This window comes from Rhinolophus hipposideros (genome assembly GCF_964194185.1).
Source record: "Rhinolophus hipposideros genome assembly, chromosome: 22".
NCBI lineage: Eukaryota > Metazoa > Chordata > Mammalia > Chiroptera > Rhinolophidae > Rhinolophus > Rhinolophus hipposideros.
This window is the reverse complement of record NC_138068.1, coordinates 33454744-33482296: the sequence shown is the minus strand read 5'-3', so window position 1 is coordinate 33482296 and position 27553 is coordinate 33454744. Positions and strand designations below refer to the sequence as shown.

Here is a 27553-nt window from a genome sequence, read left to right as displayed (position 1 = left end):
TAATCCTTTTGATGATTGGTTTTGTTTTAGTAAATGAGGATAATGAAGATAACTATGAATTCGGGTTTTGTTAAAATTAAATGAACTAGCTATGTAAAGGGCTTAATGTAGGGCCTGGCACTGGTGAATGATGAATAAATGATAGTTGTAATTGACCACACTCACTATCCAGAAAGAAGTAATCCATGGTGATAAAGGATTCTGGTACTCAGTTTCCTTGGAGAGTAGCCTTTGGGTGTTTAGATTTTGTTCTCTTTTAGAACCTTTTCTGTTTAATCTTGTCTGTTCCTTGTTCTGATTTTGTGGGAAACAGAGAAAGAGAAATGATGAATAGCTTGAAATTTTGGTTAAGCCTGTTGACAAAGGATTCAAAGTTTATTATGAGGGTCTGAATAGGTTTAACTGCACCTTAGGTATATTTTCCCCATATAGAATTTTAAAATTCAATGGTTTAAAGTTTTGATTCACTTATAGTTGCTCTAAATAACAAAGAGTATCCTCTGGTACTGATCTACATAAATTAGAACTTCCTCTTCTCCAAAAGTCAGGGGAGTAAGGTGTAAACAGAGGATGTTAGGTGGATATAAATCCAGGGAAGCATAACATGTGTAGAGTTGTATGAAATCCCATAATCCTGATGTTTAAGAACATTCTGGTTTAGGTGGCCATCCTCAAGAACCCAGCTCAAAAGTTATTAACTGCTCTCTGGGCTGGTTGCCTCATACACACACAGGAAGGCAAATTTACATCCTGCAGATCCTTGCACAATCTCCACATTATCATTCCAGTCTGCACGGATGCATATTACGGATTAAAGCATCATTGTTTACTGAAGTATTTAGTATCCTGGGACTAGCAAAGCAGGAAAGACAGCCAGCATATTATAATTCCACTTAATTCTTTCCCCTCTATATACCTTCTCATTCTCTCACTTCTCAAGTAAGAAGTCTGTATATAAGGACCCTGGACGTGTCCCTGCTCTCAAAGGTAGATGTTTTCATGACATAAATACTACAGTAGAGAGAGTATGCTCATATGTAAAAGTCATATTGAACACATTGTTGAGTGAGAGCAGGCTTTGGGTATCTGAAGATGAAAGTATATTGTTTGTATATTGAAGATGAATATTGATGTATACTGAAGATGAAAGTATATTAGTTTCCTATTGCTGCTCTTAAGAAATTAGCACAAACTTATTGGCTTAGAAACACCACAATTTTATTATAGTACAGTTCTAGAGTCCAGATATCTGAAATGGGTCTTACTCAGCTAAAATCAAGGTGTTGTAAGGGCTGCTTTCTTTTCTGAAAGCTCTAGCGAGAATCCATTTCCTTGTTTTTTCCAGCTTCTAGAAGCTTCAGGCATTCCTTAGTGTGTGGCTTTCTTGCATTTTCAAAGCCAAAAATAGCCTTTAGTCTTTCTCACATCATATCCCATCTCTCTGACACTCTTTTAAAAAATTTGTAAATTTATTGGGGTGACATTGGTTAATAAAATTATATAGGTTTCAAGGGTACAATTCTGTATAATACATCATATTTATATTGCATTGTGTGTTTACCACCCAGATTCAAATTACCTTTTGTCACTGTCACCATATATTTGACCCCCTTTACTCTTTTCTACCTCTCCCCACCCCCCTTTCCCTCTGGTAATCACCATACTGTTGTCTGTACCTATGAGTTTGTTTGCTTGTTTGTCTTGTTCACTTGTTACTTTCAGTTTTGTATCCCACAAATGAGTGAAATCATATAGTTCTTGACTTTTCCCATCTGACTTGTTTCACTCAGTATGATATTCTCAAGATTCATTTATGTTGTTGTAAATGGCAGTATTTCATCTTTTCTTATGATTGAGTAATATTCCATTGTATGTACGAGTATATATATATAGTATATATATACTATATATACTATATATAGGAATATACTATATATACTATATATAGGAATATTATATATACACATTATATATATATGTTTACATATATAAACATATACACACATTTTAAGAAAGGAAAAATCTGTATTAATTGTAATACTCAATATATATCGATAGTGACAGATGAATACAAGTCACATTTGACTTCTGCAATTACAAGAGGTGCTCAAAGTGGTTACCATCAGCATCCAGACACTTCTGATTACAGTGAACTACTGTTTGAGCATAGATAACATTTCTTAAAATGTGTATACATTTTTTGGCACACGTGGTACATAGGAAATATATATATATGTCAAAAATGTATACACATTTTAAAAAAGGAAAAAACTGTATTAAAATTATGCTGATGGTAACTACTTTGAGCACCTCTTGTAATTGAAGAAGTTAAACATGACTTGTATTCATCTTTTGTTATCGGTATATATAGAGTATTACAATTTTAATACAGTTTTTCCTTTCTTAAAATGTGTATACATTTCTTTTGGCATCCTTTGCATATCATATCTTTATTCAATCATCTATCAAAGGACACTTAGGTTGTTTACATGTCTTGGCCACCATGATAAAGCTGCAATGAACATAGGGGTATATATATGTTTACAAATAAGTGTGTTTAGATTTTCTGGGTACTCAGAAGAGGGATTGTTGGGTAGTATGGTCATTCTATTCTTCTTTTTCTTTTGAGGAACCTCCATACTGTTTTCCATAGTGGCTGTACTAATTTACATTCCCACCAGCAGTGTATGAAGGTTCCTATTTCTCCACAACCTCTCCAATATTTGTTATTACTTGTTTTGTTGGTAACAGCCATTCTAATAGGTATGAGGTGGTGTCTCATAGTGGTTTTGACTTGCATTTCCCTATTAGCTAGTGAAGTTGAACATCTTTTCATATATCTGTTGGCTGTTTGTATGTCTTCTTGGGACAAGTGTCTGTTCAGATTTTCTGCCCACTTTTTAAATTGTATTGTTTGCTTTTTGTTGTTGAATTTTATGAGTTCTTTATATATTTTGAAAATTAGCCCCTTGTCAGAGGTGTTGTTTGCAAATATCTTCTCCCATTTGGTGGTTGCATCTTTGTTTTGTTGATGGTTTCTTTTGCTGTGCAGAAGCTTTTTAGTTTGATATAGTCCCAATTACTTATTTTTGCTTTTATTTCCCTTGACTTTGAAATCAAATTCATAAAATCCTCTTTAAGACCAAGGTCCATAAATTTAATGCCTATGTTTTATTCTTTGTATTTTATTGTTTCAGGTCTTATATGTAGGTCTTTGATCCATTTTGAGTTAATTTTTATGTATGGTGACAAATCACAGTCTAGTTTCATTCTTTTGCATGTTGCTTTCAAATTTTCTCAGAACCATTTGTTGAAGAGGACTTCTTTTTTCCATTGTATGTCTTTGGCTTCTTTGCTGAAAATTATTTGCCCATATATATGTGGGCAAATTATTTACCCACATATATATGTGGGATTATTTGCCCATATATATGTAGGATTTATGTCTGGACTCTCAGTTCTGTGTGTCTGTTTTTCTACCACTACCATGCTGTTTTGATTATTTTTGCTTTGTAGAATATTTTGACCAAGGCCAGAAGTACCACACTCTCTGACACTCTTCCATTTCTCTTTTCCACAGGTAAGGACCCCTTTGATGATCCTGGGCCCATGACGATAATCGCTTCATCTTAAAGTTAGCTGAGAGCAACGACAATTCCATCTGCCACCTTAATTTCCCTTTGCCACATAATATAATATATTCACAGGTTCCGGGGATTAATACATGGACATCTTTGTGGGGGCCATCACTTTACCTACTAAGCAAAAGAGTAACAGCAGCCCATACATAATAGAAATTAGATGATGGACTTCTGACCCTTGCTGCACATAGTTCTTTATTAGTTGGGAAGGGCAGCATTTATACAGGTAGTTCCAGGTTTCACCACTGAGCAGTTGTAGAATCTTGGACAAATTGTTTAACACCTTTAGGGCTGAGTATCCTCATTTGTAAACTAGTACCTTCCTCATGGGGTTGTCCACAGGGCTAAATCAGTACATAAGAGAAGGCCATTAGCTCAGCAATCTGGCACAGAATACATTCTCAATAAGTGCTACTTGCTGGTAGCTTTCACGAGTCATTAATCTGTCCATCTATCTTTGTGTATATATGTGTGTGTACACACATACACTCTGAATTTGCATTAAGTTGCATATATCATGGCCCTTACTCCTAAACATTTTAGTGTTCTTCTCTAAGAATAAGGGCATTCTCTTCTAAGACTACAGCAAACTTTTCTGTACACGGTCATATATAATATTTTAGACGTTTTCTCTGTCACACATTCTTCTTTGTTTTTTATACAACCCTTTAAAATGTAACAACTATTCTTCTGTAGTGTTATCTAACTTACTGCCCATATTCCAATTTTGTAAATAGGCCCAGTAATGTCCTTTATAACATTTCTCTGTCTCCTTCTGAAGCCAGTCTAGGATTAGGTACTGCACTTAGTAGTCATAGATTTTCAGTATCCTTTAATCTGGACCATCTCCTCAGCCTTTCTTTGTATTTTATGATATTAATATGTTTAGCAAATACATTCTTCTTTTATTTTTTAAAATAGGACATTCCTAATTTGGGTTGTCTAATGATAAATTCAATGTTCTGATCTGAACACTATGTAAGTGATGTTAAGTCCTTCTCAGGGTATCAATATGGAGATACACAATGCTCATCTGCCCCTCACTGATGACAGTTTTTACCTCTAGATATTGTGTGATTTCTCTTGATATAGTTACTGTGTTTTCCGTTGGGCATAATTTTAATGGAATTGTTATCCTGAAATTGGAATCTGAAGTAGATATGGAATAGCTACATAAAATGGCATGTGCTGTACAAGCAGAAGCAGGCGGAACTGTTCTGTATCCCTGGAGCAATTACTGAATAGCAGGAAGGAAGGGAAAGACTCATTCTGTGGCTGAACTGCATCAGTTTATTTGAACATTTAAAATAAAGTTGTTTTGTAGGGCTCTGCTTAATATTTTTCCCCATTGTATGGATTTGGCTAAATTATTTATATTTCATATTTGTGTTTGAATAAAATTATTGAAATAACCTGCACTGATGTGTTCATGTTGTTGCTTCCACTCCATATATTCATGGATAATAGCAGTATTTTTGATAACTGTTTGTAGAACTGAAATATGAGTGATGATTATCTCTTCTCTTAATATTTCAGCTCAGCCAATAGAAAAAGAATCACTTCTAACCACCTCTGCTCCACTACCCCAAAAGAAAAAATTGCTAACATGGTGGTTTAGGGCCTGACATTCCTTGGCCATGTTGGCCATGGGAAACAGTGTCTCAAGAAACATTAGCTAAATAAACCCTGTTTCACTTCCCGGCCTATGTGCTACAGGCTCTCAAGTTTCTTGTCTCCACGTAGACCAAGAATGGTTTGTCTTCCAACTTTTCATATTTTGGCTTCTTTGCTAGTGACTGGGTGGGTAAAGTAGTTGGGTGAAAGAGCTCAGGCTCTGCTGAGCCATTCAGTTTAGAATGAGACATTCATCCTAGATTCAAGGGAGGATGTAGGAACTCACACTTGAGTGTCCAGCTTCTGCCCCAACCATGGAAGCCAGAGAAGCTATGGGGGCCAGAGGTATGACAATTAAGTTTGCGAACTCATCCTAGAAAAAGTGCTAGATACCTAATCACTGAATATTGCTACGATCATCTTCGAAGTACTCCCCTTGGGAAGCTATGCACTGATGCCAGTGCTTAGTCCACCCCTCAAAGAAATTTTGGAACTCTTTTTCTGGAATGGCCGTCAGAGCTGTCATCCTATTACCCTTAATGTCCTGAATGTGATGAAAATGTCTTCCTTTCAATATTTCCTTTACCTTCGGGTAAAGAAAGAAGTCTTCGGGGGCCAGATCAGGTGAGTAGGGAGGGTGTTCCAATACAGTTATTTGTTTACTGGCTAAAAACTCCCTCACAGACAGTGTCGTGTGAGGTACATTGTCGTGATGCAAGAGCCATGAATTGTTGGTGAAAAGTTCAGGTAGTCTAACTTTTTCAAGTAGTCTTTTCAGCACTTGCAAAGAATAAACTTGGTTAACTCTTTGTCTAGTTGGTACAAATTTGTAAAGAATAATACCTCTGACATCAAAAAAGGTTAGCAACATTGTTTTGACTCTTGATTTTTACTGACAGAACTGTTTTGGTTATGGAGAATTGGCTGACTTCCATTGTGCACTTGGATGCTTTGTTTCAGGATCATATTGGTACACCCATGTTTTATCACCAGTGATAAAATGGCCCAAAACATCATCTTTGCCTATTGCAAACTTCAACTCTCCTTTGCTTTTGTTAATTGGTGAGCTCCTTCGGGACCACTTTTGCACACACCTTTCTCATGCCAAGATTTTCCATTAAGATTTTCCTAACTATTTCTTTATTGATGTTTACTTGGTCTGCTATGCTTCTCATAGTCAGCTGACAATTTTCATGCACAATTCGATGATTTTTTACAATGGTTTCATTAGTTCTGCTCATAACTGGTTGCCCTGACCTCTCTTCATCAGTGATGCATTTTCTCCCCTTAGAAAAATGTTTAATCCTTTTGCACACTGCCGTTTTCTTCACGGCATTATCCCCATACACTTGGACTAACACGTCCCTGATTTCACTTCTACTCTTGCCAAATTTAACAAGAAATTTAATGTTTGTTTATGGCTCTAATTCAAGCTCAGACATTCTTGCGACGGCACATAAAAACATGCAATAATAATGAACGCCACTCAGCAAGACACTGCCACATGTCTACACGAACACAGCTGTGAGACACTGATGTACCAAGGTTATGACACCTTACTGAACTGCTATAAAGTGCTGCCAATGTAAGTGCACGATGGCAAGTTTTCAGACTTAATTGTCAGACTTCGTATTAGTTATCTATTGGTATGTAACAAATTACCTGAAAATTCAGAGTTTTGAAACAACCAACACTTATTATGTCACAGATCCTGCAGATTAGGAATATGGGAATCTTAGCTGGGTATTCTAGCTCAAGAAACTTGTGAGGGTAGACTCAAGATGTTGGCTAGAGCTATACTCATTTGAAGGCTTGAATGAGGCCAGAGGATCTGTCAAGACATCCTACTCTCATGACTGTTGGCAAGAGGCCTCAGTTCTCCACAGGCTGAATAATTCTTCATAAATGATCCAAAAGAGGAGAGGCAGAAGCCATAATGTCTTTAAAACCTAACCTTAAGAGTGATACACTATCTCTTCTGTATTCTTCTGATTATGCAAACCTGTCCTGAGACAACACAGGAGAGGACAACACAAGGACATAAATATTAGGAGGCAAGGGATCATTGGTGGCCCATTTGGAGGATTGCTACCTAAAAATCTTAAGCTAGAGAGTAGGGAATGCTTGGTTAGTGATTAAAAAAGCTTTTACTTAGTCTCCCTATTGGGTATATATGCGTGTACAAGGTATTATTAAAAGATACAGTGAATGTTTAAATTAAACAAATTTGTTACAGTAAAAGACAGATTTCCATTAATCCCCCTCAAAATACTCCCCCTTGCTTCGAACACACTTATCCCATTGTTCTTGCCACTTTCTAAAGCAATTCTTAAACTCCTCTTTCGTGAATGTCTTTATTTCATCCTGCATCTTGACAAAGTTCCATGTCACACATCATTTTGACAAAGCTGTGTCACATATTGCTCTGGTATGGCAATTTCTGTCAAATAAAAACATTGCACTGTATCTTCAGCCCTATCTTATTCACCAGATCTGGCACAGCGTGACTGTGCGCTTTTCCTCAAAGTTGAATGACCATAAAAGGAACACATGTTTGAATCAATTCAGGACGTTGAGGCACCCATGACCGCACAACTAAAGACACTCACAAAAGAGGACTTCCAGAACTGCTTCAGAAAGTGGCAAGAACGATGGGATAAGTGTGTTTGAAGTGAGGGGGAGTATTTTGAGGGGAATTAATGGCAATGTGTCTTTTACTGTAATTTTTTTTAAAATTTATAAATTTAAACATTCACCATATTTTTAAACCACTGTTGTATATCTATCTAGATATCTATATCTGTCTATCTATATCTATATGTAGATATAGATAGATATAGATATCCATCTCCCTATCTATTATCCATTTTCTATTTTTCTGTCAATCTATTTATCAACATCTATCTATTTATAATTATCAGCATCATATTTGTAGAACCTCCAAGGGGAGATCAGTGAATAATAGAATTTGGGCTGAATTTCAAACAATAACAAATGTGGGATAGAGAAGATGTAAGAGAACTGCTATGGTGACAGCTGATCTTTACAATCCGTAAGTAGGTGGTCTTTTCCATCTGTTGCTGTTTAAAGATTTAACTTAACTCAAAGCTTGTATCTCTATTTTTATTTCCACTGGACACATGAGAAGGCTACCAAATGCTTTGAGCAAAGCCAATGCATCCAGGGAACAACATGGCATAGAGCAAACTGCCAGGTACCTTTTGTTGCTTCTTCAAGTACATCTATCTTTGCTTTTTTATACATCTTAGCAGCTCTACATTAACTGGCCAAGGCCTTATTTTTCAGGCTCTTCTCCAGTAGTTCAGTCCCACAGTCAGGCCCACAGGAGGTCTTGCTGCTCTTTGCACACTCCAGATTATTTTTCTGTTTGAAATTTCCTTTCACTCATCCCTTATTAGAATTCTCTTAATCCTTCAATGGCAAATACTATTACTTCATGCAGTCCTCAAAATGAAATGACCTCTGCATTCTTCTGAGTCACCATAATGTTTTCCACTGTTCCTTAGTGGTACTGGTGATGACAATGTTGAGGAAAATAATAATCATAATAACAATCATAATAACATGGCAGGCACAAACATTTCAGTAGTTTCCATTAACAAGCATGGTGCTAAGTGAACACTTTATGTGCCTCCTCCAACATATCATGAATCAGGTATTGTAATTATCCTCTTTTTGTTAATAAGTAAATTGTGATCCAAGAAGATTAAATAATTTGACAGCGTGCTAATAAGCTATAGAACAAGAACACAAATGATTTTGTCAAAGTCTTATTTTTTTATTAATACCAAATAAATGGTTTTATATATGCTGTATTATAACTGTATTTGTAGGAAAATTTATTTACAAGGAAATATACAGATCTTAAGTGTACAATTTGATGGATTTTAATAATGCAAGCATCATCCCAATGAAAATATCAAATATTTTGATCATCCCAGAAAGTTTCTTTATGCCTCTTCTTACCAATTCCCTCCTCCACAATGAGAGGCAAGCATTTTTATAATTTCTATTGCCATAGATTTGTCTGCTTTTCAATTTGCTATAAACAAACTCATACAGTATGCACTCTTTTGTGTCTGGTTTATTTCATTATAAATAATGTTTCTTGAGAGTCATCCATGTTGTATGTATTAGTAGTTCATTCCTTTTTTTATTATAGGGTCGTATTATATTATATGAATAAGACACAATTTTCACCACCACCCTCATTCTACTATTTGGGTTGTTTCCACTTTGAGGCTATTATGAATAGAGCTGCTATGAACATTCTTGTACAAGTCTTTTTGTTAACATATGCTTTCATTTCACTTGGAAATTCCAAGGTATGAAATTTCTGGGTCATAGTACAGGGATATGTTTAGCTTTATAAGACTGCCAAAGACTTTTCCATATAAATTGTACCATTTTACCTTCAAGCAATGGGCTAGAGTTCTAATTGCTCCATATATTTGCCAACATTTGTTTTTTTCGTCTTTTTGATTTTAGTTATTTGAATGGGTGCATGGGCCAAAGCCTCTATTCTTAGCCATTGCCTGATATCACTGTGGCTTTTTTTTCCCTTTAAACCATAATATATTTACTTTCATTCACATCTGCCTCTCTAAGTAGATTGTAAACTCTCACATAGCTAAGATATTACCTTATCATTTTTATAGTCCTCCAAAGGCCTAACACAGTGCCTGAAGAGGTAGGTAGTCAATAAATGCTCAATACATTTTGGCTTGAAAAACTTTCTTCACATTTTTTGACTCTTTTTGCCAACGCTAGACCAGGAATGTAAAAGAGTGCTAGTTATGGTAAGAGGAAGAGTGACAGTAGTTAATCACCATATCTGGTGATATATCTGAGGGCACAGAGGCAAAATCCAGGGTCAGCCAAAACTAAAGAGGGTTACAAAATAAGATTATAGGGTCTATATTCCTCACTGTGCATCAGAGTCATTTGGGGACATCTGAAGAAATTTAGCTTCCTTGACCCCCACCCAGATATTTTGATTCTGGTCTAGAGGTGGGTCCACTCATTGGTCTTTCATAGATGTGCCATAGATACCTCTATTGTGCAACTAGGGTCAGGAGCCATTGCTCTCAGTAGAATGAAGTAAAGAAGTGAGAAGTTAATCTTGACTATGATCTGGTTCATTTGTTTCATATAGGTAGCAACTTGAATACAGGTCTGCCAGTTAAATTTGCGAATTCATCCTAGAAAAAGTGCTACATACCTAATTGCTGAATATCACTATGGTTACCTTCAAAGTACTCCCCTTGGGAAGCTATGCATTAATGGCAGTGCTTAGTCCACCCCTCAAAGAAATTTTGGAACTCTTTTTCTGGAATTAGAGCTGTCGTCGTATTACCCTTGATTTCCTGAATGTCATCAAAATGTCCTCCTTTCAATATTTCATTTATCTTCAGATAAAGAAAGAAGTCGTTGGGGGCCAGATCAGGTGAGTAGGGAGGATGATCCACTACAGTTATTGTTTACTGGCTAAAAACTCCCTCACAGACAGGGCCGTGTGAGCTGGTGGTTGTCGTGATGCAAGAGCCATGAATTGTTGGTGAAAAGTTCAGGTTGTTTTCATCTAACTTTTCCACGCAGCCTTTTGAGCACTTCCAAAGAGTAAACTTTGTTAACTCTTTGTCCAGTTGGTACAAATTGATAATAAATAATCTCTCTGATATCAAAAAAGGTTAGTAACACCGTTTTGACTCTTGATTTGGACTGACAGAAATTTTTGGCTGTGGAGAATTGGCTGACTTCCATTGTGCACTTTGGCGCTTTGTTTCAGGGTCATATTGGTACACCCATGTTTCATCACCAGTGATAACATGGACCAAAACATAATCTTGCCTCTCCAAAAGGTCTTAGAAAACTTTGACTCTTCTTTGCTTTTGTTTATCGGTGAGCTCCTTCAGGGCCATTTTTGCACACACCTTCTTCATGCCAAGATTTTCAGTTAAGATTTTGCTAACTGTTTCTCTATTGATGTTTACTTGGTCTGCTATGCTTCTCACAGTCAGCTGATGACTTTGGTGCACAATTCGATGAATTTTTGCAGTGTTTTTGCCCGTTCTGCTCATTACTGGCCGCCCTGACCTCTCTTTATCAGTGACGCATTCTTTCCCCTCAGAAAAAAACGTTTAATCCATTTGTACACTGCCATTTTCTTCATGGCATTATCTCCATAAACATAGATTAATATATCCCTGATTTCACTACCACTTCTGCCAAGTTTAACAAGAAATTTAATGTTTGTTCATTGCTCTAATTCAGGCTCAGATATTCTCACGACAGCATACAAAGCACGCAACAAGAATAATGAACACCACTCAGCAAGACACCATCACACATCGACATGAACACAGTTGTGAGACACTGATATACCAAGGTTATGATACCTTACTGAGCTGTTTATACAGTTCTGCCAATGTAAGTGCATGATGTTCCCAATTAAGTTCATGAACTTAATTGTCAGACTTCGTATGTCTCCCTCTGGGAATAAGATTATCTCATTTAACCATATCTATGGATGGAACTATAGTTGAATAATTGTCAGTTATATTCTTTATCCTTTCCCAAGTAGACAAAACCTTTGATCACCAATCACTTGTCAGGTCAAAGAATCAAAAGGGTGTAACATAATTGTGCCAATATCAAAGACATTTTCCATGGTTTCTTAACAGTCTCTTCTTGAAACTCTAAAAGATGTTTAACTCCAAACATGAATTCCCAACACTGTCAAAATAATTTGAGTCTAGATGTGACAATCGATGATAAATGAAACACAACTGGAGAATATAATGTAACTTATCAGAGATTAGCCAAGATTGAGTGTTGGATGCAAAACTAAGAAATGGAGTCAACATATTTTGAATTAACTTTGAGCTAGATGTCATAGTTAACCTATAGATCTGAGGAACCTCAAGTGTTGTTCTTCCAGAAGCCCTGGTCCTGAACTTGACCCCAGAATATTTATCTTCACATAGCTACTGAAGGTGGTTCAGTAAAGGCATAGCCAGACCTCATCCCACTTAGTGAGAGCAGGAGATTTTTCATTAGAACAACTCTACACATTAGAAACAAGATTCACTTTAGAACTCTCCCATGCATTTGCTTTCCTTCCCATGTGACAACTGTTCTTTGGTGTGAGATTTCTGTGAGGTAGCTATAACAGAGGTGGAACAATTCTTCCTCAGTTCTCTGTCAGTTTCTTCTTCTTACTTCAATTTTTGTTGCTGTCTTGGAGGACAGAAGGAAGTGCTAATGAAGAGGAATAGGTAAAAGTAGAGAAGAGAGGAAAGCAAGAGAGAAAGGTGGTGAGAAGGAAGAGAGAGAAACCAACTATGTATGTGCATCTGTGTGCTCACATGTGCACATACAGCAAGAAGGGAGAGTTCTGATGACAGTAATGAAGAATTAGAATCAGAAACTGAACCAGGAGTGTCGTGCAGGGCGTCCCGCGGGGGTCTCTGCTCCCGCCCCCCACATAAGAACGCAGGAAATGGTGAGGCCAAAAAGGAACATCCACGGAGCCATAAGTAGGGAAGTCATATCACTATATTCTCACTGGCGGCATCCGCCTCTCGGCAATCCGCTCTTGCTAGCCACCATTCCTTCTGCTAGTGTAGCCACAGCAGTTATATTAGTGGCCAATGGCTCACTGGTTACAGCTAATGGCCAACTAGCCACAGCTGATGGCCATCTGATCACAGTTGATGACCATTTACTACCTGAGCCAGCACCTTTCTATGTGAGGCCGAGAGCCTGGAAACTACTTTTTGGGGTTCTCTCCCCACAAGGAGGATACTTACACATCATATAGTTCATTACCCTTATTTACAGATGATGAAACTGAGTATAAAAAAGAAGAAAGTGATGCAACAAATCAGGGCAAACCAGGATGATAGAACTCAGCTGTCCACCATTACCTCTTTCTAAGTATTTCCTAATATTTCCCATGCTGCTCTGTCAAGTCTCTAAGAAGAAATAGCCTCTGCCTCCTCTTCACCCAACCACATAACTCAGAGACTGAAAGGGCATTTCAATGAAGTCAAACATACTGTTTTTGTGTGTGTATGTGCTCATGCATGGGGGTGGGGAATGTCTGAGCATGCGGTGGGTGGGGATAGTGAAAGGAAGCATTATGCTAAAGCAGAAGATGATCTTTTAGCTGACCATAACAGAAAACTTAAACAAGTCTTTAAACTTTCCAAAGGCAGAGTAATAGAAAAGGCAGAGTTATAACACTTCTGATAATTAAACGGTAGTCCTAAGAGATCCGTCGTGTCTTCAGAGGCTGCATTGGAAGACCACTAATTACAGTGACACTAATGTGTTTGGGTTACACTTAGCAATCTGAGTATTTAACGCACTTTAACCATTTGTTCTGGGTCAGCACAGGTTAACAAGCCAGTAGTGAGTATAAACATAACTGTGTTTCATTAGGCTAAGTTACCAGTTTGAAGAGCAAGAACAAAGCCTGATCAATCATTTTTACTTCCTTCTAGAAACAAGCAGTACATGTTGGATAAATACATTGATACTCACTGTTGTGTTTGAAGATCCTTATGGTTGCACCTGAGAGTCGGGCCCCAAGCACAAGAGATGCATGATTTAACTCATCACTTAAAATGAGGCATCCCTGTTCAGAAAACAAGCACACAAAACACAGGTCATTAAATAAAAATAAGGAAAAACAACATGTGTGAACAGGAAAACACCTCAACACTTAAAACACAGATTCCCAAAATCCACTTCGATTCTAAAAGGCCATGAGTTGAGCTTAACCTGGTGTCTATATGGATAAAACGCTATAGAGCAATTAGCTGATAGAGATGGGGCATGTTTTAAGGGATTACATCTTTAATCATTTGCATAGAGTTCTCAGCAGAAAATGTCACTTAAGATCTTAGTTAAGCACAAGCTAGCATCAAAAAGGATTGATGTTTGAAAGAAAAACTTTTGGGTGGGTTGGGGGCTTTCTGGGGTTCTTCCACTCAATGCTGGATTATTTGGGACAGTTTTGGTGCACTTCTTCTGGAAGACAAGGGTTTTTTCTGCATGACGTTTTAAAATTCTTGTTTTCTAAGTCTCATTCTCTACTGTATTGATATCCAGAAGCATCACTGCTTTACAGTGAAAAACTTTGCATTTGGGAAAGAAGGAACGGCAATTCTGCCTGAGGCAAGTGGAAAAGGGAAATTTAATTTACCGCCCTTAAATTACGGTTTGTAAAAATATTTTTCTTTTATTAATTAAAAAATATATCTAAATTATTAAATTGCTCAACCATACCAAAAATGGCAAACTATGGTTGCCATTTGTCTTCTGTGGCCACCCAGAATCTGTGAGTTTTTTTTTTATAGTTTGGAAACTTCACACATGACATGTTTTAAGTTTTTGAGGCAGGAGCCAGCAAAATCTCCACATCTCCATACTCTAGACATGGGTGTGCATGTATAATTATTTTGGTGAACATTTGAAATTTACTTGTAAACCTCATGATACCTCACCCTGAAGTTCTTCAGCATGTATTTATTAAGAACAAGGACATTTTCCTACAAAATCACAATGCAATTATCACATCAAAGAAATAAAACATTTATGTAATACCATTATCTAATATACAACTCAAATTTATATTTCCCTTAATGCCATAAGAATGTCTTTTATAGATATTTTCTTTCCTTCTATTTTTTTAAATGCAAAATCCAATCAAATATCATACATTACATTTAGTTGTCATGAGTCAGATTTTTTAAAAAACGTAAGTCTAGTTATGGCACTTGCTTATACTTAAAATGAACCAACCAACTCCTCATTTTTCTCAGGAAGAATTTCAAACTTCTAACATGATTTACACTGTGAGTCTCTTTATAATTTGGCACCTGCCTTCATCTCTGGTCCCATCCACTATACTATATTCTAGTTCTTCCAAACCTAGTGCACCATATATGCTGCTCCCTCTTCCTTGTCTTAGGGAAATAACTTATCTGTCTTAACAGATAAGTAAAAGATTTAGTTCTCATGTCACACAATTTGCATGGGCATCCCAGCCTTTTTCAAGAAGAGTTTGTACATGGCTCTCTATGTATGTAAATGCCTTTTCTGTAGTGGTTATCCTATTTTATTTGGTGTATTTTTTCTTCTATTAGACTGTAAACTGCATAAATTTACAAGGCACAGGTCTTGTTCATCTTTGTATGCCCTGTATCTTGCCTCATATGAAGACAGTAGATTCTCAATAAGTGATTTATTGATTGAATAAGTAAATGAATGACACAGCAAAATGTTTTGTTCAAATAAATGCTTAATAAGTATTGGCTACATTACAAGTGGTGACTTGGGACCCTAAAATTTAATTGATTTTGCTAAACCACCATGGAAGATGTAATTTGACGCACATCTAGGGCTGCAATTCTATAAGTAGAATAATATCATGATGAAGAGATTTGCTGGACTAAGCTTGTACATTTTTTCAAACAGCTGATATCCAATCAGCTTTTCCTAACAAAAGGACCTTCTCTGCAATACTTAACGAAGGACCTTCTCAGAGTTATAATTCTTAGGAATAATATAGCATTAGATAATTATGTTAAAAATTCTCACCTTTCCAACGAGTGCAGGGATATTCATTGAGTTAGTTGCAAATCCCATTCCAAAGACCATGGCTGCTTCTACATTCAGGAACTTAGCCACAAGGTCCTCCAACTCTTTATGTTTATCCAAGGTTCCTGTACATAAAATAATAGGATGAGTGAGTCTTCTCTGTTCATCAAGTCCAAGATTGAAAACTCAAACACACTGCCTTCCATAGCAGATGCCGTTCCTCGAAAAATTAAAAATAGAATTACCATATAACCCAGCAATCCCTCTCCTGGGTATCTACCAAAAAAAATCTGAAAACATTTATCCATAAAGACATATATGCTCCAATGTTCATTTCAGCTTTATTTACCGTTGCCCAGACATGGAAACAACCAAAGAATCCTTTGATAGATGATTAAATAAAGAAGATATCATATATGTACACAATGGAATACTATTCTGCCATAAGAAAAAAATGAAATATGCCATTTGTGACATAAAGGATGGATCTTGAGATTATTATGCTATGCAAAATAAGTCACACAAGAAAGTCAAGAACCATATGATTTCACTGATATATTGGATATAAAAGTGAAAACAACAAAGGAACAAGACAAACAAATAAAAAAAAAACTCATAGACACAGACAATAGTTTAGTTTTTACCAGAGGGTAAGGGGGCAGGGAGGTGGTAGATGAGGGTAAATGGGGTGAAATATATGGTGATGGAAGGAGAACTGACTCTGGGGGGTGAACACACAATGTGATATATAGATGATGTATTATAGAATTGTACACTTGAAACCTATGTAAATTTACTAACCATTGTCACCCCAATAAATTTTAATTAAAAATAAAGAAAACTCAAATACAGTAAATACCCGTCACCAAAAGACATGCATAGCAGGCATATTTGCCATAGTCCCAATCTAGAAATAACCCAAATGTCTATTTACTATAGAATGGATAAATGCATTGTGGGGGTATTTATATAGTGGAATTCAACACAACAACGAGAAAGAACAAACTGCTGCCCCACACAACAACATGAAAAAAAACCTTACAAATGTGTGATAGAGTGAAAGAAGTCAAACACTTACACACTAATACAGATTGTATGAATTTATTTATATAAAGTTTATAAACATTCAAAACTAATCTATATATAAGTGAGATCATATGGTATTTGTCTTTCTCTGTCTGACTTATTTCACTTAACATAATGTTCTCTAGGTCCATCCATATTGTTGCAAATGGTAAAATTTTATTCTTCTTTATGGCTGCGTAATACTCCATTGTATAAATGTACCACAGTTTCTTAATTCAGTCGTCTGCTGATGGGCATTTCGGTTGTTTCCATGTCTTGGCTATTGTGTAGATGCCTGATCACTGCACTGTACACCTGAAGCTGAAGCTGAACAATAATGAATGTCAACTACAATTTTATTTATATATATATATATATATATATATATATATATATATATATATTCATATATATACATATACATGTGTATATGTATATATATGTATATATACACATTTACAAGAAGCTGAGTACAGCATTAGGAATGGAGGCAGTGGAAATGTAATGGCTCTGTGCGATGTCAGAGGGGTAGTGGATGGGGAAGGAGGTTGTCACTGTGTGAGGGATATAAATGATAAATGTTTAACTATTACATTGTTTTGTACACCTGAAACTAATAAAAAAAGAAAAAAAATCAAAATTATGAATAATAAAATGGCAAAAAACAAACAAAATTTGACCTATAGTGTTAGAAGTCATGATAGTGGTTTCTTTTGTTGGGAGCATGAGGAGAACTTTGAAATTCTCTAAATGTTTTATTTCTAGATCTGGGCACTTTTGCAGGTATGTTTGCTTTGTGAAAATCCATTGAGCTGTACACTTATGATTGGTGTACTTCTCTATATAAATACTTTAGAAGGCAATAAAATTTACAAAAAAGAAAAATGCCACAGTTTCTCTCTTTCCTTATCCTACATCCCACAAGTAGTTATTAAATTTTAACCCCTCAGAGGTTCCCCACACAAACGCAAACAGATCCCATGACTTCCACAGATAGTAATAACACTAGTTATGGTTTATTGAATCTTTGGAATGTGCTAGATTTCAAAGCCCACTATTTAGGTTATCTCGTTTAACCTTAGGAGCCCAATAATGCAGGTATTATTACTTTACAGATAAGAAAACTGAAGTATAAAGATGTCACAGATAAAAAGCAACAGCGATAATCTAGTCTAACTCCAAAGTTCACATTTTTACCGCTCTACTATCTTTTATATGCTTCCTCTTTGATCCCTTTTTATACACAATCCCCTTATGCCTTACTGAGACAGAACCTTAATGCTCCCATATTTTCCAGCGCTCTAACTTCTAGATCTACACTGTCTCATATGGTAGCCACTAGGTACATGTGGTTACCGCAATGGAGAAATTGAATTTTAAATTTTATTTAACTTTAGTTAATTTAAATTTTAAAATGGAAACATTGTGATGGAAATCCACTAAACACTTTATTATTTTGGTAGGATCACATTCCACTGATTTCACTTTAACCAGTGAAAATTTAGTGTCTGAATAGAGATGTGCTGTAGGGGTAAAATATACATCACTTTTAAGGGCTTAGTACAACAAGAAAATAATAGAAAATAGCTCATTAATGTTTTTTTATATTGATTACATGTTTACGTAACAATATATTGGATATAGCATTGGGTCAAAATGTATTATAAAATTGAGTATACCTTTTTTTTAACTTTTTAAAATGTGGCTACTAGAAAATTTTAAATTACACGTATCTTGCATTATATTTTTATTGGACAGTGCTGCTCTAGATGATACAATTAACAGAACAAAAAATGTACATGCAGACAGATGTTGTAATTTGCATCCTTGGAATATAGGAGCAGATTTAACTCAAATTTAAGGTATAGGAATACCATTAGCATATTCAGAAATATTATAAATATATTTTTTCAACCTAATGATCAACATATTTTACTATACAAAGTGTGATATTAAAATTTTATTTAAATTGGTAAATTAGCCTACTTACTGTGCTAAAATGGTGAGAGGTTAAACTTGAGAAGGCATTGAATGGTTCAAAGTTTTAATTTGCATTTTATATGGAAATGGGCATTTGCTGGTTGATCTTTGCATTTTCTGAGAAGTCACACTGTCATATAACAGATGGTTGGTGGCCTTTTTTCTCAAACCAGAATTCATTCCTCAATTGTCAGAAACCATAGTAAAACAAAGTATTCCAGTAAAGTCAATTTTACTCAAGATTTGGGGGCAAAGTTAAAAATATAAATTGTAATTTAAAACATTTTTATTATCAAAGATATATTACAGAATTAAAAGAGAAACTTAAATTTAAAGGCCAAACATGGTCACATAATCATTTATCAGATTTATTTTTACCTAACAGCGACTGCATACCGAAGGGAATGGCCCCAGGAATAGGTAGTGAAAAGACCACTGGTCTGGGCATGAGGAGTAGAGGGTTCTGGCTCCAGCTTTTCCATTAAACAACTGTGTGGCCTCATAGTTTCCAGAGAGGTTGGGAGAGGTGCTGTTTTAGGCTTCCCTGATGTTGGGAGTGCTCTTTCCTCTACACAAAATCTTTCTTCTTCTTTTTCTTTTTTTTTTTTTTTGCAGCTCCCATTCCATTCTCAGCTTCCCCAGGCAAACTTGTTTATTTTCTCTTTTGAGATGGTATGAGCTTCACAGCATGCATTAAGTTGAACTGAGGATATTCGTGGGGCAATTTTCTCTATTACAGAATAGATATGTATATATCTATACATATATACATGTGGTGCAGATATTGTATGTGAGATGGTCCTCTTACTACTACAGTTGTAGGTGCTTGTAAAAGAGCTAATTAATATTTTTATTTTGATTATGTATATAATCAACATAATTGATTATTAGTATATTACATACTACGTAGGTGACACATAGTAGGTGCTTGTTGAATGGAAGGTTATCTTTTGATAGAGAATGAAGACAGAACTGAGTCTAGAGTCAGGGATGGCACAGAGAAGAAGGCCAAGAACCACGTGATGCCAGGGCAACAAGGCAGTGAGCTCCAGTTTAAAAATTCCTATACCTGAAGACCTCCAGCAATGATTATGTGTGCTCAAACCTTGCCACCTTTGTAACTTTCCGGATGAGCTTTTCCTATCCATAAGGTCAGGGAACAACTGTGTCCTGTGCTCAGTCACCAGAAAGGCAAGCATAGAAGTTCACAATGAATTTATGTGTGATGTCTTCCATAAAAATCAGATTCAGGAAAATGTACCAATATTATGATATTACACACTTCTGCTGGACCTTTGACATTGACTGGCTCATGCGTTTTAGTGGGAACATAAAGATTGCTGGCCTTCATAAAGAGTGTGGGTGTTATGAACAGTCGTGTTTCACAACCTCCAATTCGTCCTATGCAGCACATGTGAGGACTATTTTCCACACGGTGACTGTAGTCACTTTTTGTCCAGAATACACTGTTTGTAGAGTGTTCCTTAGACTTGACCCAGGAGCAGGCTGTTATTTATCATGGCAACTTGCCAGTTGGCTCATCTGGCTGTTCTAGTTGTGCACAGATATCAGCCCACGTCTGAATCACTTTGCTTAAACTGGTGATTCCTGCATTAAAACCAGCATCAACCCTTCTACCTAAAGGATTCCACCTTTCAGTGCATCACCCAAAAGCTCTTAGAGTACCTTGCTTTCCTCCTTATTCTATTTGTGTCCAGTCTGGTGAGGGTTAGGGAGCTACAGTGCCTCTTGAGTAGCCTTGTTTTTTTGTGAAACATTCAGAAAAATCTGAAAAAAGATTCACGTGGTGCCTAAAATGGGTCTTGAACACACTGTCATACTGAATATAGGCCACTGCTGCTGAGTTAAGAGAGTTTCCATCATGATGAAATAAAAGAAACAACTTTTATCTGTCTACCTACCCAGGCCTTCACTTTTGAAAAACAACTTGCCACCTGTTGGCAGGTTGAAGCATTAGCAGATAATTAGAATCTGATACAAACAAAAACCCTAAGTGAGACATGAATATATAATTATGATGAACCTTCTTATCACCAATAATCCTGATAAGAGAAGAATTTTTAAGTAGACCGAATGATAACCTCTATAACCCATGTTCAATAAATTAATAATCTTACCTTTCATTTTAAAAATGTTTTATTGTGATGTAATTTCAGACCTTCATAAAAGTTGCAAGAATAGTATCAATAATTTCTAGATAGTTTTCACCTAGATTTCTAGGTGTTAGAAATGTTAGAAATGTTAATATATTTCCTACGTTTTGATATACATATCATATACAAACCTACATATATATGTAATGTATATATGTATATACATATTTTGTGAACAACTTAGTAAATTGCAATTATGGTGTCCTACTTATCCCTAAATATTTTAATATATATTTCCTAAAAACAAGAAATTCTCTTACGTAGCTATAGTAGTTATCATTGATACAATACTATTATTTACTGTACAGAGCTAATTCAAATTCGATTCTCTTACTTTCAAAATCCACCTCTAAAACAAAACAGGTCAAAGAAAATGGAATAAAGCAACTTTTAATGAGTGTCCACTAATGTACCATGATTATTTAATTTAATCATCACACCTACACAAAATCTACAAAATCTATTTCAATGAGGAAATAGATGCAGAAGTGATGTCACTTGCCTAAAGGAGACAGAGCTAATAATAAATGCAGGTCACCTAATGACATGTTAACCGACCATGCAGAAACAAACATTTCAAGCTTTGCTTCAGTTAATTGTTATACAACTTTTTGACGATAGTACTGCTATTATCCCAGTTTTACAGACAAGGACACCAACGCTTGAGAGTTCACTTGTCCAAGGTTACACAGTAAGTCTAGAGCCAAGATTCAGATTCAGTAGGTCTGAATCTAGAGAAGGAACTCTTCATCACTATTCCATGACACTTTCCAAAGCAGGAAAGTTTGGCAGCCGCTGGCCTAAGGGGTGCTAAGTATCTGTATGTTCTTGAAGATACAAAGTTTTGTTATGAACATTTTAGGACAATTTGAATAAAAACTTATGCATGCTATCTTTAAATAGTTTTTTTTTTTCCTTTTATGTTTAGTAGGTAGCCGGGCACTCTTTAGTCTTGTGTTTCTGGAGAGGACCATGATAATAGAGCCCAAAGTGGAAATGGCTTCTTTCTTATCTTTGGAAAAAGCTTACACAAATTGAAGAGAATACACTATGTGTACTAAAAGGAGAGAAATCAGGGTATTTGGGAGGCAGAAAGGATAAGGGGATTTAATCAAGACTGAGGTCAGTGGATCCATGTACATCTCTTGGTGGTAGCTACCTGGGGACAGGTGTATGAGAGTAGCTTGAATACTGGACACTGGGTTTTCTAGCCACATCAGCCACTTCTCAACCCTCAGCATGAGGCAGAAATAGCTTGCCCGTTGCACCACAGGGATTATTTTCACTAAAATAGTGAGCTTCTCAAAAGGGGAGCAGAGACCAGGGAGACATCACCAATATTTGGAAGCTGCATAATACTTTAGAACCCTTGCTCATCTCAATAAATGGAAGCCCCAACATGGACTAAAAATAGAACAGCTAGTTTGGGGTTTGGGAGTCAACGACAACTTATTTTTTTTTTTTAAAAAAGGATTTAGACACTCTTTACACACCTGAGTTTGTGATCCACATGGCCTTTTCTTACATTAGCTATGTGACCTTAGGAAAGTTATTGAGACCTTCTGGACTTCAGTATGCTCTTTTATAAAGGGAAGTTAGACTAAACACTAGGAACCTGTCAGAGTTCTGTGATTCCATTATCTTTTATGCATTTTACTTCCATGAAATGACAGAGAATTAAATCTGGAAATGGTGTATGATGAAATGGATGGGTTCTACCCTGTAGCATAGAGATTAATATATAGGCTCCCATGTAGTCTTTCAGTTCCAGCCTTTTACTTGTTGAGCTTATCCTACTCCTATCTTTGAATGTTTGGTAGGATTCATTGGTGAAGCCATCTGGTACTGAACTTTTGCTTTTGGGGAGGTTTTGGATGATTGCTTCAATTTCCTTACTGTTGATCGGTCTATTTAGATTTTGCAGTTCTTCACGATTCAGCCTAGTTAGGTTTAATATTTCTAAGAACTTGTCCATTTCTTCTTGGATGTTGAATTTGGTGGCATATCATCCAAAGGATCATAGAATCCTTGTATGATCCTTTGTATTTCTGTGGTATCCATTGTAACTTCTTTGCTTTCATTTCTGATTACATTTATTTGTGTCTTTTCTCTTTTTTCCTTAGTGAGTCTAGCCAAGGATTTGTCAATTTTATTAAGCTTTTGAAAGAATCAGCTCCTTGTTGTATTAATTTTTTTCTATTGTCTTTTTGTTCTCTGTTTTATTTAATTCTATTCTAATTTTTATTAATTAGTAATTTATTATTAGTAGTAATTTTTATTAATTCCTTCTTTCTATTGACTTTGGGTTTTATTTATTCATTTTCTAGGTCTTTAAGATGTAATATGAGGTTAATTTCTCTCAAGTAGCACTTTTGCCATCCCAAGTGCTCTTGTTAATCACCTGAATGTGGGAAGTTAGGGGTAGACATGGATGTTTTTGGTCTTCCTCAAGTTGATATTAGTGGCTTTGAAGGATATACACAGATGCCTATGGTAATGAAAGTTAATCTGTATCTTTAGTATATTGGTATCTGTATTTAGTATATTGGTAATCTGTATTTAGTATATAGTATATTGGGATGGAACAGGATTTTTAGTCTAAACGAGGTAAAGGAGACTAAAGTCTGATGCATGCTGATGTGCACTAGATTTGGAAATCTGGACAATTGGCATTAAATATCCAGAATTCTTCTTCTCAAGTTGCTATGATGACAAATACGTGTTTATATTATCAAACTTTTTATAGATGGACAGATAGAAAATATTTTGGGCTTTGGGGGCTATGTGGTCTCTGTTGTACCAATTCAGCTCTGCCATTATAAAGTAAAAGCTGTCATAGACAATACACAAAAAATGGGTGTGGCTGTGTCCCAATGAAACTTTATTTATGGGTACTAAAATTTGAATTCCAGATAATTTCACATGTTGGAAAATATCATTTTTTACTTTTTAAGCTACTTAAAATTGTAAAAAATTATTTATAATGTGTGGGCAGTATAGAAACGGGACAGCTGAATTAGTTTGGTGACTCCTGATGTAGATGGTCTCTGGTTTTCACCATGAACAAATGGGATAGTGAACTGCTCTTCCATGGGACTCAGGAGAAAAACTAATGTCTAGTTTTTGACTTCTCAACCTACTAGCTATGTGAACATTGATTGGTAAGTCACTAAGAAATCTCTAGACTTTATATCTGATCTTATGGTATTTGTATGGGTGGAGGAAAAATGGTAGATGATCTATGTATTCTAAAATTCTATGAATTTCAACTTTGTTCAATTATCCCAACTACTACCTTGCTGGCAAGTGTTAGACTTGTGAAAATTACTGGCATATCTTCTTGAATTTTTATGTTTGCTTGGCTTTGCCGAACCTACAGAGACAAATTCTACACTTGCAGTAATATCCCTTCTAGTTGAAATTTGGCTGTGCTCTAATGTCTTTCACTGTCAAGAGAAGAGCAATTACCTTGTCAGAACTATAACAGGTATCAGGAAATTGCCGAAAGGCTTTCAGAAATCAAGACACACTTTTATTTTCCTACTCCCAACAATTCCTCTGAAAGCCCTGTTCCCCCTAGAAATACCCTTAAAGGAAAATAAAAAGGCTTGAGAGAAAAGCAGTAAAATCTCAATCAGAATTTGAAATAATTTGGTCAGAAGGAATTGGCATTGTTTATGAAGAAGAGTTTTGCTGTGTATGTTAAAAAGGTGAAATTAATTGAGGTAGAGATGTTTATAGCCTACTTAATTGAACTCACAGCTTTAAAGCATGTTTATAGCATTGATTTGCATACAATTATCTTAATTACAATTTCCTCTTTTTTAAGAAAGCAAGATCTCTACTTGGTAACAGTTTCTTAGAAACTGCTCATTCCCCTAAGAACTTGAAGGCCATAAGCTGATATATACTTGAAATATACTTTAATCGACATTTTGTAAATTCAGGCTGGCCCCTTATTCAGTAGTTTAGGTTAGCAAAACTGCACATTCCCTAGATCTAGCTACAAATTTTTGAGAAAGAAACACAAGAAGAGTCTTGATAATTTGAATTAAATGATAGCAGAAAACTTGTCAGGAACGTAAATAGGGAGACAAACCATCTGATGATTAAGGACAACGTTCTCAAACTATGAGAAATGGAAGAAAATTTCAGGAAATTTGTACATTACACCTAACATAAAAATCACAGCTGAAATTTGAGAATGGAAAAGAATTTCCTATTTCATTCAGTTGCATTGATTCCTAACTCAATGTGTCCTTTCTGATGTTTTTAAGATGAAAATATTTGAAGGCTGTTTCTTGAAATTGCAATCATAATTTGAGGGAGTGTTTTAACTAAGCAGTTTTTAGGTAGGCATAGTGTTCAGGTTTCCCTGATTAGATGAATCAAGCACAAAGACTTTCCTTCTCAAAGCAATAAATGTCTACAGTTAGAGATGAGCTCTCATTGACACAGAAATAGTCTTGAGGCATTCCTTGAGTTTGTTTTCCTAGAAGTGAACTTCTGACTAACAGTTGCTGACTAACAGTTTTCCTAGAAGTGAACTTCTGACTAACAGAAACTATGGCAGCACAAAGGGCATATAGAGTATATATATTCAAATAATATTCTATTCTTACATATGCACCACACACCTGTGTAGAATAAAAGTGAGGAAGGAAAGAAAGGAAACAAAAGCTTTTCTCTAGTTTGCCTGAACTTAACCTTTCCTAGATTTGGAAACCTGGACCAGCAATGTGTGTTGGACAGGCTATGTTTGGATATCAAAACCAACTTGCTTCACTGATTTACTGGGGTATTTATTACCTACTTGTCAGTTTTTATTGATAGACTCCATCTCCTAGGCATATGTGGTATTCACTCCACACAGAGTAAAAGGCATTTTGAAAAATTTTAGACTAATTTGTTTGAGAAGGTTAGTCACGCTAGTTAGTTTCCAGTGGTTCCCAAAGTGTGATCCTCAAAGCACAGCAGCATTAACATCACCTGGGAACTCATTAGAAACACAAAATCTTGGGTCCTATTCCAAACCAGCTGAATTAGAAACTGTGTCAGGGAGTACAACAAACTGTGTTTTTCCATGTCCTGTAGGTAGGTGATTCTGATGTGAGGTAAAGTTTGAGAACTACTGGTTTAAGCTTGAAGAACAGAGTGAAGAAATAAAATGCAATAAAATTACTAAAATCAAGTAGGTTGAGGCATGAGGATACAATTGTATTTTTGTTTTAACTAGTCTGAGAAATTAAACTCTTGAACTTTCCAGTCCCGAGTCCGTCTGGATATACATCAAACCTTCAGAAAACCCCCTGATGACCTTGAAGGACGAAGGAAAGAATGTTCATCTATTCAGACCACCTGACATCCACTGGTCATCATTACCATTTTGGATCAATCCAGAGGCTAAGAATGTGGGACTGATTCTTCTCAAGAATGTACTTTTCTCTCTAAGAACTCTTAGCTTGTCTTTCTTTTTGGGAACACTGAGTTTTGCCTAGATGCCTTTCAGGCTTGCAAGCCCTAAGACTCTTGAATAAATCTTTATCATTTATTTCTAGCCAAAGCCTCCAGACTGTTTTGGAGTTCATTGGACAAGCTAAGGAATCCACATAGCCTGGGGCAGGGTCCCTCCAAGATAGAGGAAACTATGGTCAGTCTGCTTCAGTGGCAACCTCTTGGAAGCGCCAGAATTATTTTCATAAGTCTGTGCTTTGATTTTAGGCTTCCATTAGCTTTTAAGAAAATAATTAACCCAATAAATAGGAGTTAATTGTGGATAAATTAGAAAATACTATAAAATAAAATATAACCAGCTTTATCAATGCAGATATTCATGTAAAATGTGTTTTAAAAATTGGACTTATAATATACATACTGCTTTATAACTTGTTTTATTCTCTTAACAATGTATTTTCCATTTTACAAAGAAGAAAATTGAGGGCCAAGAAGGTATATAGCTTACCTCAGGCCCTAGCAAATAAAAAGGAGTAATTAGGATTTGAACTCAAGCAACCTCATCCCAAAGCCTTTGCTCTCAACTGTGGTGCTAAGCAACTGCATTATAATTTTGCATGAGTACATAATAATATAATTTCACACGGCTAGGTAATATAACAAGTAAATCTGTTTAATCAATTTTCTGTTCCTGGAAACTCACTTATTTTCAACTTTTATTATTTTAAACACATTGCAACAATTATTCTTGATCATATATTTTTGATCACTTATTCAAAATTTTAAGGCAGAATTTCTCAAAATGTAACTGTTGAACTAAATGGTTTGCTGTTGATACATTTTCAGTTTACGAGGTCAACAGCATGGAAGGATGCTCTTTTCTTCACTCCTTTGAAACTGTGGGATATTATTATTTTTTAACTTCTGCCAATTAGGTGAAAAGTGTGCAGTCAGGATAGTATGGGGAGAATATCTTACTCTATTTAGGTATAAAGC

General features: G+C 35.8%; 1 protein-coding gene across 1 annotated transcript in view; it reads right to left on the bottom strand.

Moving 5' to 3' along the window:
* The window catches only part of SPTLC3 (serine palmitoyltransferase long chain base subunit 3), a 167221-nt gene that overhangs the window by 68047 nt on the left and 71621 nt on the right, over positions 1 to 27553 (bottom strand). The window contains exons 5-6 of the mRNA XM_081033704.1: positions 15885 to 16009; positions 13824 to 13917 (exon numbers count right to left, since the gene is read on the bottom strand). Coding sequence (XP_080889830.1) covers positions 13824 to 13917; positions 15885 to 16009 — 219 coding nt within the window. The remainder of the gene's footprint in view (positions 1 to 13823; positions 13918 to 15884; positions 16010 to 27553) is intronic.